The 14,219-nt window shown below is 45.6% G+C and overlaps 1 protein-coding gene across 1 annotated transcript; it reads left to right on the forward strand.

Annotated features, from left to right (window-relative positions):
• The first annotated feature begins 2,477 nt into the window (after positions 1-2,477).
• ezh2 (enhancer of zeste 2 polycomb repressive complex 2 subunit) lies at positions 2,478-13,976 on the forward strand. The gene is made up of 19 exons (XM_088013327.1): positions 2,478-2,882; positions 5,624-5,747; positions 5,819-5,947; positions 6,022-6,141; positions 6,212-6,332; positions 6,553-6,732; positions 6,910-7,015; positions 7,610-7,773; positions 7,847-7,944; positions 8,012-8,243; positions 8,683-8,849; positions 9,145-9,280; positions 9,354-9,479; positions 9,552-9,730; positions 9,798-9,893; positions 11,188-11,269; positions 11,341-11,421; positions 11,493-11,577; positions 12,473-13,976. The coding sequence occupies exons 2-19, from the start codon at positions 5,631-5,633 to the stop codon at positions 12,531-12,533; spliced, it is 2,280 nt and encodes a 759-aa protein (XP_087869453.1). The 5' UTR covers positions 2,478-2,882; positions 5,624-5,630; the 3' UTR covers positions 12,534-13,976.
• The last annotated feature ends 243 nt before the right edge of the window (positions 13,977-14,219 follow it).

Genomic DNA, 14,219 nt, shown 5'->3' on the forward strand with positions numbered 1-14,219 from the left:
ACATACAGCACACTGTCCAGTTTATTTGTTAACATCTTTGTTTTCAGTGGATGCAAAACGCACCGATTAAAATCCAAGCAATTACGTGTTTCTGTTACTCCCCCCTCCCCTCCCCAACTTTCACTCGCGCGCGGCGCTCCAGGACATGCGCAGTGGTTTCCTCTCAGCGGCAGAAAATGTTTGTCTAATCGTCAGTAATATAATAGCGCTGCATAAATAGTAAGAAATCTGATGGCCACAGCTAACTCAGCAGCGCTTCGCTTTCACAGACGGTGGGGACAACGTCTAACTTTTTTCGTCACTTAGAAAAGTAGCTCAAAGAAGGTAAGATCCGTTAACGTGATGTTAGCAAAGCTAGCTGTACAGAGACACTCATTGTGATGAAAAATGTTATCACTCACTGCGCTGAATTATTGTGCGGAGGTATAGACTGACTTGTCGCATATATGGGACAACGCTATGCCCAAAAGTCTGCAATATAGTGATGTGACATTCAGAAACAGTCGATTCTTCTCCACGGCTCTTTACTTATTAGACAGGACTGCAGTGTCGCTGAGAGCCATTGTTCTATCAGATAGCCATACGCTGTCAGGATAGCATACATGCAGTAAGCATTAAGAAATCCGACCGTCAGAGGAGTTGTCAGTTCATCATAAGCAGCAAGTTATGACGAACATAAGTCATTAAATTGTTTTCAATGATAACTATATAGATATACATGTGTTGTCATGGTTTCAAAGTGTATTTAAAGCAGGTCTGGCTGCTGCTGGAGTCAGTTACAACACACGCCCGTGTAAAACTCACTTAACCGCTAAGTCAGGATGCCATACAACTGTTAATAACCAAGTGTATGATGATCTACGTCATGATTCTATGTTGCTGATTAAATAAAATCATATGGTAATGACAGCGTATGCATGTCTGAGCTAAGGTATGACTATCTGACAACGTATGCTGATCTGACAAAACACCGCGAGTTCGTGCTAAGCGTATGACGATCTGACAGAACACCCGTTCTTTGTTCTAGTAATGCTCTGTGTACACTGCATCATTATTTAATTTAATTATGTATGTTGATATTTAAATTAACAAATAACTAAAACAAGAACGAAAGAACACGCAGAGCATGCACATTGCTCTTTGTTTTTGTTCAAAGTGGCAGCTGTAATGTCTGCCATGGTGTCAGACTACCTGGCTTCATGTACGGGGATAGAGAGTGAGAACAGTCACGATGAGCGCCTTCTGTTTGGTTACTTCTTGCTTGTTGCTCCTTGGTCAGTGTTCATGGTTGAGTGTTATTTACCATCAGGGCATTGCCTCAATTGCTATGTTTAATGGTGCAACAGTGGTGGTTTCTTATATGAGCAATATGAGCAAATGCCCAGGGTGTTATGTTTTTAGGGATGGCACGAGACCATCACACATTTTAGCACAGAAATGGAATATTTAATATTGGTAAAATGTATTAAGTATTTAATATCTAGGTGTTTTATGGGAATATGGATCTTTCAGATTATTTTGAGAAGCAATTTCGATCTTATTTTACATTTTATTGTGTCATGTAGCTGTAGCTGGTCTTGGTCTTGACTCGATCTCGACTTTCCTCGGTCTTGGTCTTGACTTGGTCTCGGACCCCAAAAGTCTTGGTCTTGGTCTTATCTCGGTCTCGATACACTCTGGTCTTGGTCTTGTCTTGGTCTCGGGTTAGGTGGTCTTGAACACAACACTGATTTGTACTCAATGCTGACATTAAATGTCTCTAAATATTTTAAAACAAAAATTAAGACAAGAAAAATAACTTAATGCGCTTGAATTTTCAGTTTACGCACCCTTGCATGATAACGTGAACGCAACATGAAACGTCATAATGACTTAAGCCAATAGCTTTTCGAGGAGGTGTGGCTTAATAAACTCGTCGACCCTCTTCCGGCTGACAGTTTCTGTTGCTGACCCTCAGTCCAATAACAAACTGTTTAAAGCAGAGTGTTTTAGCCTTTTGGGTTGGTAACGAGACGGTTTCATGATGTTTATCATTTACCGACTGACCTTCCTGCGGAAAGCGGCGTTGTTATATCTGCTGAAGCTCCCGGCTGAGCTGTCAGAGGGCAGCAGGTGGATGAGGAAGAAGCGTCACTGCATTTCTAAGGCCGCCATGAGGTTTTACAAGCACAGAGTTACTTTCCATCTGTGGATAATAACAGTTAACACAGATGGGTAGAAATCTACCAACAACATAACCTAAATAATTGTGGATTGTTTAAGAAATTGTAGCTGATTTGATTATCAAACAGGCTACTGTCAGCTGAATTTATAATTTTACATTGACAAATGTGAGAACAAAGGAAACCTGTCCACATGTCCCCGCTACAGGGCCTCCGTTTTATCTCAAACTGCTATTGGATACAATGTAGGTTACCCTGGCCTATCACAGGACACCACACTCTGAGACCCAAACATCGGCTTCAGTGATTGGTCGAAACGTTTGGCGCCTCTTGACTCTGCTGCAGCCGGAGTGGGCGGTGAGTGCGAGACGGTGGACAGTTTGAACCTGCTCCGCGTCCAGGCGGAAATATTGAAAATAAACTGTTTGATTTCAGAAAAGACGGAGTCAAATGACAGCAGGGTCCGTCAAAACAAGCATTAGTGTTATCGCAAAAGGTCCACATTGAGGCGTGGGAACGGAAGCTTTTACCGTTTAATGGACGGTCGGTTCTGTAAAGCCGGCTGTCGCGCTTAGAATCGCTGCCTCCTGCTGAGCTAACTGCTAACTAGCTGCGGAGCTAACGCTTCGGCTAAGCTCCCACACAAAGAACCGCTCTCCCAGTGTTCGTCGTGGTTACCTGGAATCACTGCGTTGAATGAGGCCAGAGCCTGTCGTCCAGGTGAGAGGAGCTGTCAGTGCTGGTTTTGTTTGTTTCTGCCGTGTTTCATGAGGTCCAAACGGCCCAGGTTCTTCTTGGTGCTTTGTTAACTGACCAAGTGCTAGTTAGCACGTCGGGGTGTTCGAGACAAATTGGTACCCTAGTATTTAATTATCCAGAAAAACGTACACATACACTGTAGAGTTAGGTTAAATATATTAACATTCTGATTTAACTTCACTTTACTGTATTTAACTTCTTTAAGTTGTTCGCAAAGAGAGGAAACCATATTTTTAGGGGGCACTGAGCACGATATCTGCCAGCTAAAGCTTCCTGGTTTTGTTTGGAAAGTTCACCTTGAAACTATCTGACAGGTTGGCCCAATTTTAGTTACTTTTCACCTCAGCGGACGGTCAGAAATGTCCTTTGTAGAGTTTGGTTATTTCAGTCAGCTGTAGCTGTGAGAAATGAGTCCTTATTTTCTTTACTTTCGACCTGTGTGAGGCAGATCAGCTCTAATAATGATGCATGTAAGTCAGTAAAAACATGTCGGCCAGCCACTTTCAACCGACTGGTAAATAACCATCATGCTTAAAGAAATGATCAAGATCCTGGTTCATAGTAATGATCATATAGGGGAAATAATTAATAACTGACTGTAATTTCACACATTCTGATTCAGTCTTGGATATTAATCAATGCAGTTAAGTTCAGATATTGACATTGGTAAAATTAGTTTCCTGTCCAAGGAACTGGACAGTTTCCTGTCCAGTTTATGGCATCAAGTCACGTTACAGCAGTTTCTACTGAAGACAGTAAATAAGTTTGATTTTAACATTTTAATTCATCAACATTAAGCATTTTAAAGCTCTTTAGAGGTTAGAAACACCACATTCAGGGTGGTGTTTACATGTTGTTGTTTTAATGAAATAGAAATGTATTAATTATAAATTCACAGTAAAAATTTGATGTGACATCATGAATGGTTCAGAAATCAACTGAATTTTTTATTTTTAAATGAAAAACTGCATACCAGTTTCTCCAGTTTGATTTGCTGTTAAACTGGTTTTTAAAGTGAGTATTTAAGTTTAACTGGGTAATTATTTCCTGTAGGTCTGCATCATGGTAGGAAACCATGTATTTGCTATAATATTGTTAGAAATTGAATTATTATAGGTTCATCTGTCATCATGAACCTCTTTGACTCGCCTGCTTTCTTCAGCTGTTTTGAGTTTCTGCAGATCTCTTTACTTTTGAGTGACTTTGCCTTTTTCATTTCAAACATATTTATCCCAAAATAAAATCTCATAACTCAAATGTTCCAAATATCTTCAGTCGTTAAGGATTGTGATGCCGTGGGCAGAACGGATCTCCAGTAGCAGTTGGTATTGCACTGAATCAGACGAAGACGCCTGAACATCTCATCATCCAGGCAGCAGACGATATTCCACAGTAACATGTCCAGCTGTTAGCCGGCGCTGCTAATCCACATCCTTTACTTTAAACCTCCACCTGTCCGTATAGTTAGAAAGATGTTGGAGTAGGGGATGTGATCCTTTGTCATTATGAAGGACAGAAAAGATGGTTTGAACTTCCTCCTCTCTGCATCCATGAATCCTCATTTTCAACGCCTCAAAGGTCAAAGTTCAGTTAATCAGCTGCTTGCATTTGTAAAAACACCGGTCTGCTCTTGGAAAAAACAAAATGAACCTTTTTATGTTGGGCAGCGACTCTTCAGTTTATCTGTGGCTCCTGCAGAAACACGTGGCAGGAAACGTCCTGAAATAAGTCGACACTTCCTGCTACACTTCTCATTAGTGCGGAGTGTTTGATATTGGAGCAAACTGCTAAATTTAAATCTGAAACTGAGAAACCTGTTTTAAAGCACTGTAAACAGACTTCATGTTTATTTTTAAAATGAAAATAAAAGCTGAATATGATGTATTTTTATTTAATTTTATTCTGTTTAATTAATCAAAACTGGAAACTCCCATCTTTTCAGATTCTTCAATGCAGCATGTTTGATTTTTTTTTATTTTTATTTTAGTTTGTATTTTTTTCCACATATAAAATAAAACCGCATTACAAACAGTTGTGAAGAATCAATAGAAGTGACTTTAATTCTTGTTTAGCTTTTCTCTATGTTGGAGTATTCAGGTTTATTAGACAAACTTCAGTCTAGAAAAACATCAGATGTTCGTTATCTTGGTGCTGATGGGAATCTCTGACGTTCTAATCCATTTTATTTATAAAGCACATAAAAAAAGAAACAATATGTTTACCCAAAGTGCTGTGACGGATAAAACCAAGATAATGATTATAAAAACAGAATAAGACGCCGATGTCATAAACGGTAAACCAACTAGACCAAGCTGGCGTCTGTCGGTAGCAGCTCCTCCGATCTGCAGACATTAAGTGACGCTGATTGAACCGATTCGGCAAAAGCAAACGAGGTGGATTAGCGGAGCTAGCTAACATCTGATGGGTTCATCCATCTGATGGGATATTGTCTTTGCTGAAACTAATACAGCAACAGTCTTCAGTCAGAGGCCTCCTGGTATTCGTTGCAGCGCTGACTGCTGCAGGAGATCCTGCCCTTTTGAACCAAGTTAAAAACTAAAACTGCAACTTCATCAGAGGAATTTGGGGTTTTTAATATGACGAGATGTTTTCAAAGCCCGTGTGAACAGCTGTTTTCCTGTCTTTAGTAAATGTGAAGTGTGTGTGTGTGTGTGTGTGTGTGTGTGTGTGTGTGTGTGCAGGGTGACCATGGTGCTGACAGGGAAGCGTTCGGACAAAGGTCCAGCCTGCTGGAAGAGGAGGGTGAAGTCTGAGTACATGAGGCTCCGGCAGCAGAAACGCTTCAGACGGGCCGACGAGGTCAAGGTGGGTTCACACTCTGACCTCTGACCTCTAGAGGGATTCAGGCAGGTTATTGATAACCACCTCTGCTGCAGAGCATGTTCAACTCCAACCGTCAGAAGATCGTGGAGCGGACGGACACTCTGAACCAGGAGTGGAAGACGCGGCGGATCCAGCCGGTCCACATCATGACGTCGGTCAGCTCGCTGCGCGCCTCCAGAGAGGTGAGCCGCCTTCCTGCTGATGGCGAACGCCGACCCGACCTTGACCCTGACGTCCTGCTCTGCTCTTCCCCCAGTGCACCGTGGAGAGCGGCTTCTCTGAGTTCCCGCGGCAGGTGATCCCCCTGAAGACGCTGAACGCCGTGGCCTCGGTTCCGGTCATGTACTCCTGGTCGCCGCTGCAGCAGAACTTCATGGTGCGAGCAGCTTCCTGTGGTCACGCCGCCGTTTCCTCCTCGGCCGTCTGTAACTCTGGCTCTCCTTCAGGTGGAGGACGAGACGGTGCTGCACAACATCCCCTACATGGGAGACGAGATCCTGGACCAGGACGGCACCTTCATAGAGGAGCTGATCAAGAACTACGACGGAAAAGTCCATGGAGACCGAGGTGAGCGGCTCGTCTTCACAGAACCTTCATCTGGTCCGCTTTAAACGTCCGGATCGTCTCCTCTGTCGGTCCAGCCGTGAAGACATTCAGCAGAACCCAGAATGCCCTGCGCTGTGGTTCACTTCCTGCTCTTGGAGCGGTCTCTGGTCCGCTTGGCGTTCACATGCATTCAGAGGCAACATAAAGAAATGTCTGAAGTTTTTCTCTTGCTGGTTTTCAGAATGCGGCTTCATCAACGACGAGATCTTTGTGGAGTTGGTCAACTCGATGGTTCAGTACAGCGACAACGAGGATGACGAGGAGGAGGAAGAGCAGGACTTCAAGGTGGAGAAGATGGAGACGTGTGACGGCAAGGATCAGCCGGAGGACGGCAGCAAGGACAGACATGTTGGCAACGAAGGCGAGTCTGCCCTTTCAGCCAATCAGATGCGTTTATCTGCTACAGCGTTTCTGCTTTCTCTAGATCTTCCTGTCCAGTTTTCAGTCATTTTCATGATGAAGTGTGTGTGTGTGTGTGTGTGTGTGTGTGTGTGTGTGTGTGTGTGCGTCCGTGTGTGTGCGTGTTTGTCGTCCCCAGGTCGGAGCAACAGCGACAGCAACAAGAAGTTCCCGTCTGATAAGATCTTTGAAGCCATCTCCTCCATGTTCCCTGACAAAGGATCCACCGAGGAGCTGAAGGAGAAGTTAGTGTCCAGGGTCGTCGTCATGACGACGGCAGATCCAGACAGTTCAGATGGAAAATAAATATAAATATTTCATTTGCTACAAGTAAAATAAATAAGCTACAACTCAGCAGTTATAATAAAATGATTTATTACATTTTTAAATATTTCTTTAAATAATTAATATTCTGCAAAAAAGGACAAAAATTAAACATTTGATTTTATTTTTGTTTTTTGCTGAAATTAATATTAAAGCCAGCAGTTATATTAGCTTTAATCAGGTTTTTTATTATTGCCCAACATGAAGATCTTTGTAAAAGATAATTTTTACTACTTAAATTTATATTGTATGTATTACAGAATGTTATTTCTTTTATACACTAAATGTTGAATTTGTTCTAATATTACAACCAAAACATTTTATAACATTTTTCATTTTAAATGTTTAAAGACAGAATTTATTCCATATATCTAATTTTACTTAAACCACAGTTATTTCACATTCTTCTTATAGTTACTTTCTGAGAAACTTTCAGATCATGACTTGTTTCTAATGTGTCTTAGTTTCTAATATTTCTGTTTTTATTGTTTCTAATGTTTCTGTCTGTGCTCCAGGTACAAGGAGCTGACCGAGCAGCAGCTTCCCGGCGCTCTTCCTCCTGAATGCACGCCGAACATCGACGGCCCAAACGCTCGCTCTGTGCAGCGGGAGCAGAGCCTGCACTCCTTCCACACGCTGTTCTGCCGCCGCTGCTTCAAATACGACTGCTTCCTCCACCGTGAGTAAACGCCTTAAGCCCCGCCCCCACATACGAACACGCAGTCGCCATGACAACAGATTCTCCCTCCCAGCTTTCCACGCCACGCCGAACACCTACAAGCGTAAGAACCTGGAGAACCTGGTGAACACGAAGCCGTGCGGCGCCGAATGCTACATGTACCTGGTGCAGGTGAGGCTCCGCCCCCTCGGGCCCTTCGGGCTGATGGGGCGGCCATTAAACGGCGCTCTGCTCTCAGGACGGGATGGTGAGGGAGTATCCGGCCGGTGCCGAGCGCGCCAAGACGCCGTCCAAACGCAGCGTTGGCCGGCGCCGCGGGAGACTGCCCAACAGCAGCAGCCGGCCCGGCACGCCCACCGTTTCCTCGGAAACCAAAGACACGGACAGCGACCGCGAGGGGAGCAAAGACGACGAGCGAGAAAACGACAAGGACGACGAGGACAAGAAGGACGAGACGACCAGCAGCTCAGGTCAGACTCACCTGGGCTGGACGTTTAAGATTTATGAATTCAGATTTATTTCATTTATTTTTTCAAAATGTGTCTCAGGATTTATTTTATAATGTCTTTTTTGTAAAACTACTTCAAATATTTCCTCAGCTTCTTCCTTTGAACTTTGTTTTATTTGTTTAGCCGGAATAATAAATTATGATCTTTAAGTAATTCTTTAAAACATGAATTAAAATGAAAATAAAATCATGATCTGGTTAAGTTTATAAATCTTTGAATCAGATGAATCTAATATTAGCATGTTAGCTGTTAGCATGTTAGCTGTTAGCATGTTAGCTGTTATTAGCTGAACTGTTTCCACCCAGAGCTCTTCTCTCCAGCGATGCGTTCGAGTGACGCCGTTTCTCTGAGCGTTGCTGGTCCGTTTGTCAGTAGAAGGTAAACCTGGTTCTGTCTGCAGAGGGGAACTCTCGCTGCCAGACGCCGGTGAAGATGAAGCTGACCTGCGAGCCGGAAGCCGTGGACTGGACCGGCGCCGAGGCGTCCCTCTTCCGGGTCCTGATCGGGACGTACTACGACAACTTCTGCGCCATCGCGCGCCTCATCGGCACCAAGACCTGCAGACAGGTGAGGCTTCAAATCAGACAGACTGTCTGACTGTTTGCAGCAAAAGTTCAGCTCACATTTACAAAATGAAACGTTTGGTGTCAATCATCTCAGTTTGAGCTGCTCTGTAAGATGTTGTTGACCTCTGACCTCTGGAAACGTCTTTATTAATATCTTTAAATTTGTAAAAATTTTGCTGCATAAACATTCGAGACCAATTCTGTTAGATTTGAAGCGGTGGGGGGGGCAGCTTCACTCGGATGAGCCTGACCTGATCCGGTCCATCAGAACCAACCCTGATGTGTTTCCTGTCCAGGTTTACGAGTTCCGGGTCAAAGAGTCGGCCATCATCGCCCGGGCGCCGGCCGAGGACGAGGACACGCCCCCCAGGAAGAAGAAGAGGAAGCACCGGCTGTGGGCCACGCACTGCAGGAAGATCCAGCTGAAGAAAGGTCAGAACCGCTCCGCCGGGCCGCAGCAGAACCCAGACAGAACCCGTAGCGCTGAGTGTGTGTTGTGCCGCAGACGGGTCGTCCAACCACGTGTACAACTACCAGCCATGTGACCATCCGCGGCAGCCCTGCGACTCGTCCTGCCCCTGCGTCACCGCGCAGAACTTCTGCGAGAAGTTCTGCCAGTGCAGCTCCGAGTGTAAGCACACGCCCCGTTCTGTCTGATCCGGTCCAGCTGGCCGGGTTCTGAGCCGCTGTCCCGTCTCCGCAGGTCAGAACCGCTTCCCGGGCTGCCGGTGCAAAGCCCAGTGCAACACCAAGCAGTGCCCCTGCTACCTGGCGGTGCGGGAGTGCGACCCGGACCTGTGCCTGACCTGCGGCGCCGCCGACCACTGGGACAGCAAGAACGTCTCCTGCAAGAACTGCTCCATCCAGCGCGGCGCCAAGAAGGTGAGGCCCGGTTCTGCAGAACCTTCTGAGGATGTAATCGGACCCTAACCGGTGGTTCTGGTCGCAGCACCTGCTGCTGGCGCCGTCCGACGTGGCCGGGTGGGGCATCTTCATCAAGGAGCCGGTCCAGAAGAACGAGTTCATCTCCGAGTACTGTGGAGAGGTGAGGCCTGCAGCAGAACCTGGACCAGAACCTGGACTGGACTCTGAGTTCTGGTTCTGGCTGGGAAACGATGCAGATACACCGAGAAACTTTCACCTTGTCTGAGTTACTGAGAGGTTCTGATCGCTGAAAGTTTTATTTCATCCATTCATCTGTCCATCCTTCTGTCCATCCATCCATTCATTCATCCGTCCATCATCCATCCATCCATCCATCTATCCATCATCCATCCATCATCCATCCATCCATCTGTCCATCTATCCATCCATCCATCATCCATCCATCCATCTGTCCATCTATCCATCCATCCATCATCCATCCATCCATCTGTCCATCTATCCATCCATCCATCATCCATCTATCCATCATCCATCTATCCATCATCCATCCATCTATCCATCCATCCATCCATCCATCCATCTGTCCATCCATCCATCTATCCATCCATCCATCATCCATCTGTCCATCATCCATCCATCCATCCATCTATCCATCATCCATCCATCCATCATCCATCTGTCCATCATCCATCCATCCATCCATCTATCCATCATCCATCTATCCATCATCCATCCATCTATCCATCCATCCATCCATCATCCATCCATCCATCTGTCCATCCATCCATCATCCATCCATCCATCTGTCCATCATCCATCCATCCATCCATCCATCCATCTATCCATCCATCCATCATCCATCCATCCATCTGTCCATCATCCATCCATCCATCCATCCATCTATCCATCATCCATCCATCCATCATCCATCCATCCATCTGTCCATCATCCATCCATCCATCTATCCATCATCCATCCATCTGTCCATCATCCATCCATCTGTCCATCATCCATCCATCCATCTATCCACCATCCATCTGTCCATCATCCATCCATCCATCCATTCATTCATCCATCTGTCCATCCGTCCATTCATCCATCCATCCATCCGTCCATTCATCCATCCATCCATCCATCCATCCATTTGTTCATCCATCCATTCATCCATCCATCCATTTGTTCATCCATCCATTTGTTCATCCGTCCATCATCCATTCATCCATCCATCCATCCATCCATCCTCTTCCTTCAGTTTCTGGTTTCCATAGTTTCCACATCCAACTCTTGACCATCAGGACGATCAGCCATGAGGACCTCTGACCTCCATTGAGGTTAAAGGTCATTAGAGGTCATTAGAGGTCGTTGTGGGCTGAGGACAGTAGAAGGTTCTGGACGGGTCGTGTTCAGTGATCTGGACTCTGGTCCAGGTATCTTCATCTTTCTGTCTCCTGCAGATCATCTCTCAGGACGAAGCCGACCGCCGAGGGAAGGTTTACGATAAATACATGTGCAGCTTCCTCTTCAACCTCAACAACGGTAAGAACCCAGCAGAACCAGAACCGACCGGGTCGTCTGACTCTGATCCGCGTTCATCTTTCCTCCTCCAGACTTCGTTGTCGACGCCACAAGGAAAGGCAACAAGATCCGCTTCGCCAATCACTCTGTGAACCCAAACTGCTATGCAAAAGGTAGGCCGGTCAGAACCGCAGTGGACGGGTTCTGTTGGTGGTTCTGCTGTAACTCGGTCCGCTCTCTGCAGTGATGATGGTCAACGGGGATCACAGGATCGGGATCTTCGCCAAGAGAGCCATCCAGACTGGAGAGGAGCTGTTCTTTGACTACAGGTCGGTCAGCAGAACCTCGACCCGAACGGGTTTATACCGACTGACAGACGGATATCGGATCTTCACGTAGCGAGAAAAAGCTCGTCTAAAGGAAACTTAATTCTCTACCACAACAAAACTTCCAACACCAAGCAGCTGAACTTCAATAGACTCTGAAGACGAGAGAAAAACGCTGCAGGCAGAGCAACACGATCAGTGGTGCTTTTCAAATTAAAAGCCCCAACTCTCCTCTGAGCAGCGGCACCAGCATCACTGTCAATAAGCAAAACTCACTGCACGTCGCTGTGAACGATGGTTTTTACGTGGTTTCAGTAAACGCCCCATGATTCCATCCAAATCAGGAAATAGGAACCGAGATTTATTCACTGAACTTTGATTATTATGTCATAAAATCCATGTTTTTAGATGGTGAGCAGAAAAAAATCAGGTTTCATAAAATGTTTTTAAAAACTTTTATTCTTCAGTTTCTTATGAATAAATGTTTAGATCTGTTGTAATAAATGTTCTGAATCCTTTCAAAGGAATATTCACGTCATAAATTTTATATTATTTAATTTTAAAACCTCATTTTGACACCAGAACCTTTCAGTTTAGAACAGATTTTAAAACATTTTGAAGTTAAATCTGTTCAGTTTTTACCTCCAAGCTGCAGGATCAGAAACATAAATATAAAATATTAACACTTTAAAAAGCCTGTTGAACTTTATGGAAAATCAGGAAAAATATTTATTTCTATGACTTGAGTCACTTTTTATTTAGTTTAATATTTAAATCGTTTTCTGATTTTGACGCCTTTTGGTTTTATTTTTAGTCTTTAATCTTCTGGAGTTTCATTTATTTAGTCGCTTTGAAGCGGCGTCTCGTTTTGATGATGTCATCATGTCTCCGCCTCCAGGTACAGCCAGGCCGACGCCCTGAAGTACGTCGGCATCGAGCGCGAGATGGAGATCGCCTGAACCGGACCTGCGGTTCTGACCCGGACCTGCGGTTCTGACCCGGACGCCTTAGACCCAAACAAACTTCAAATCTTCAGGAAACTTTTTCTCTACGTTTTTTATTTTCCGTCACCAAGCGCTCCTCTCCGGTCCGGACATTCGGACCCAACCGGAACCAAAAGTCGACACTCGGGACCAAAACTCCTCCACCAGCAGCTCCAGGGTTCTGTTCACGACCCGGATGGACCCGACACTGCCAAACCAAACGGTTCTGATCCAGTTAGACTATCGGATCAGAACCGCAGACTGAACCCTGGGAAAGTGTTCAGATCGTTTCACACCAGCAAACCTGGTTCTGGTTCTGGTTCTGGTGCTACCCGGTCCAAACCTCTGCTCTCTCCTACCTGGACCTTCTGTTGGTGCTTCAGTCCGGGTTCTCCAGAACCGCAGACTTCTTCCTGTTGGGTCAACCGGACCTGGTGCTGATCCAGAACCACTGACCGGACCTCCCGGCGGTTCTGTGCATGTTTGTGTTTTAACCTGATTCTGTTTGGAGAAGCTGGGAGCGGTTTGTTGGTGACGGATCAGAACCGGCCCGGTTCTGTCACCTGGTGCTCAGTTTTAGGTTTTACAATCAGGTTTCATCTGGGTTCTGATCCTTCACTGGAGGAACCGGACCCTTGGGTTCTGATCCTTCACTGGAGGAACCGGACCCTCGAGTTCTGTTTGGTTCTGATCCTTCACTGGAGGAACCGGACCCTCGAGTTCTGTTTGGTTCTGATCCTTCACTGGAGGAACCGGACCCTCGAGTTCTGTTTGGTTCTGATCCTTCACTGGAGGAACCGGACCCTCGAGTTCTGTTTGGTTCTGATCCTTCACTGGAGGAACCGGACCCTCGGGTTCTGTTTGGATCAGAACCGGATCAGAACCAAACCCTCGGCTGGTGAAATATCAGAACCTTCATCGTTATGATTTCTGTTTTTGTGCAAATGAAAGTCTAAATTTGTCGTCATGGTGACGGATTCTTTAAGCCAGCTGACTGACAGTGGTCAGCAACATGTGTGGGACGGGCTGTTACCGTGGCAACAGGATGCCAGGGTTTCCTTTTTAACGCATTTGAACCGGTTCTGACCCGGTTCGTCGGATTTAATCCTTTTTAGTTTTGTGTTTTTCCTGCCGATCACGGACGGTTTGATTCTGTTTCGGATCAGGAGGTTCTGGACGTCCAACCCGGTACGTCCCGACCAGAACCGCAGCATGCTCTGCTACTGGACCAGAACATTCCTCCAGAACTGTCTGAAGCAGCCGGGCTCCTCCTGTGGAACCACGTCACTGGTGCTGAGCCGGGCCAGGTTCCGAACAGAACCTGACCCGTTAAACTTCAGGTTCTTCTTCTTCTGACGCCGGTGCTGATTTTTGTAACGTTTACAGGGATTCTGCAGATTAAAAATATTCTGAATGGTTCTGGCTTGTTTCTGTGTCGATCCGTTCGGGTTCAAAGAAAGATTCGGTTCTGGATGTTTGAACCCGTCCCGATCAGAACCGGTCCAACATCGTCAAGTATTTATGACTGACACACAAACCTTCAAAGCGATTTTTGTGACTGCTGTAATGTTTCATGCCTCTAAAATATGAGGCGTTTGGGGCCGACGACTCATAATGTAACTATCTGCAGTTGGCTACTCGTTTCATTTGGTTCAGCCAGCT

This window comes from Poecilia mexicana, unplaced genomic scaffold (assembly GCF_051168715.1).
Source record: "Poecilia mexicana isolate PSO_F unplaced genomic scaffold, ASM5116871v1 scaffold_15, whole genome shotgun sequence".
Taxonomy (NCBI): Eukaryota; Metazoa; Chordata; class Actinopteri; order Cyprinodontiformes; family Poeciliidae; genus Poecilia; species Poecilia mexicana.

Excerpts from the sequence above, each read along its gene's own strand:
- ezh2 (XM_088013327.1), top strand. The coding sequence starts at position 5,631 with ATGGTGCTGACAGGGAAGCGTTCGGACAAAGGTCCAGCCTGCTGGAAG. Across the intron at positions 5,948-6,021 it reads CGCTGCGCGCCTCCAGAGAG|TGCACCGTGGAGAGCGGCTT; the intron begins GTGAGCCGCCTT and ends CTCTTCCCCCAG. Across the intron at positions 11,422-11,492 it reads CCCAAACTGCTATGCAAAAG|TGATGATGGTCAACGGGGAT; the intron begins GTAGGCCGGTCA and ends CGCTCTCTGCAG.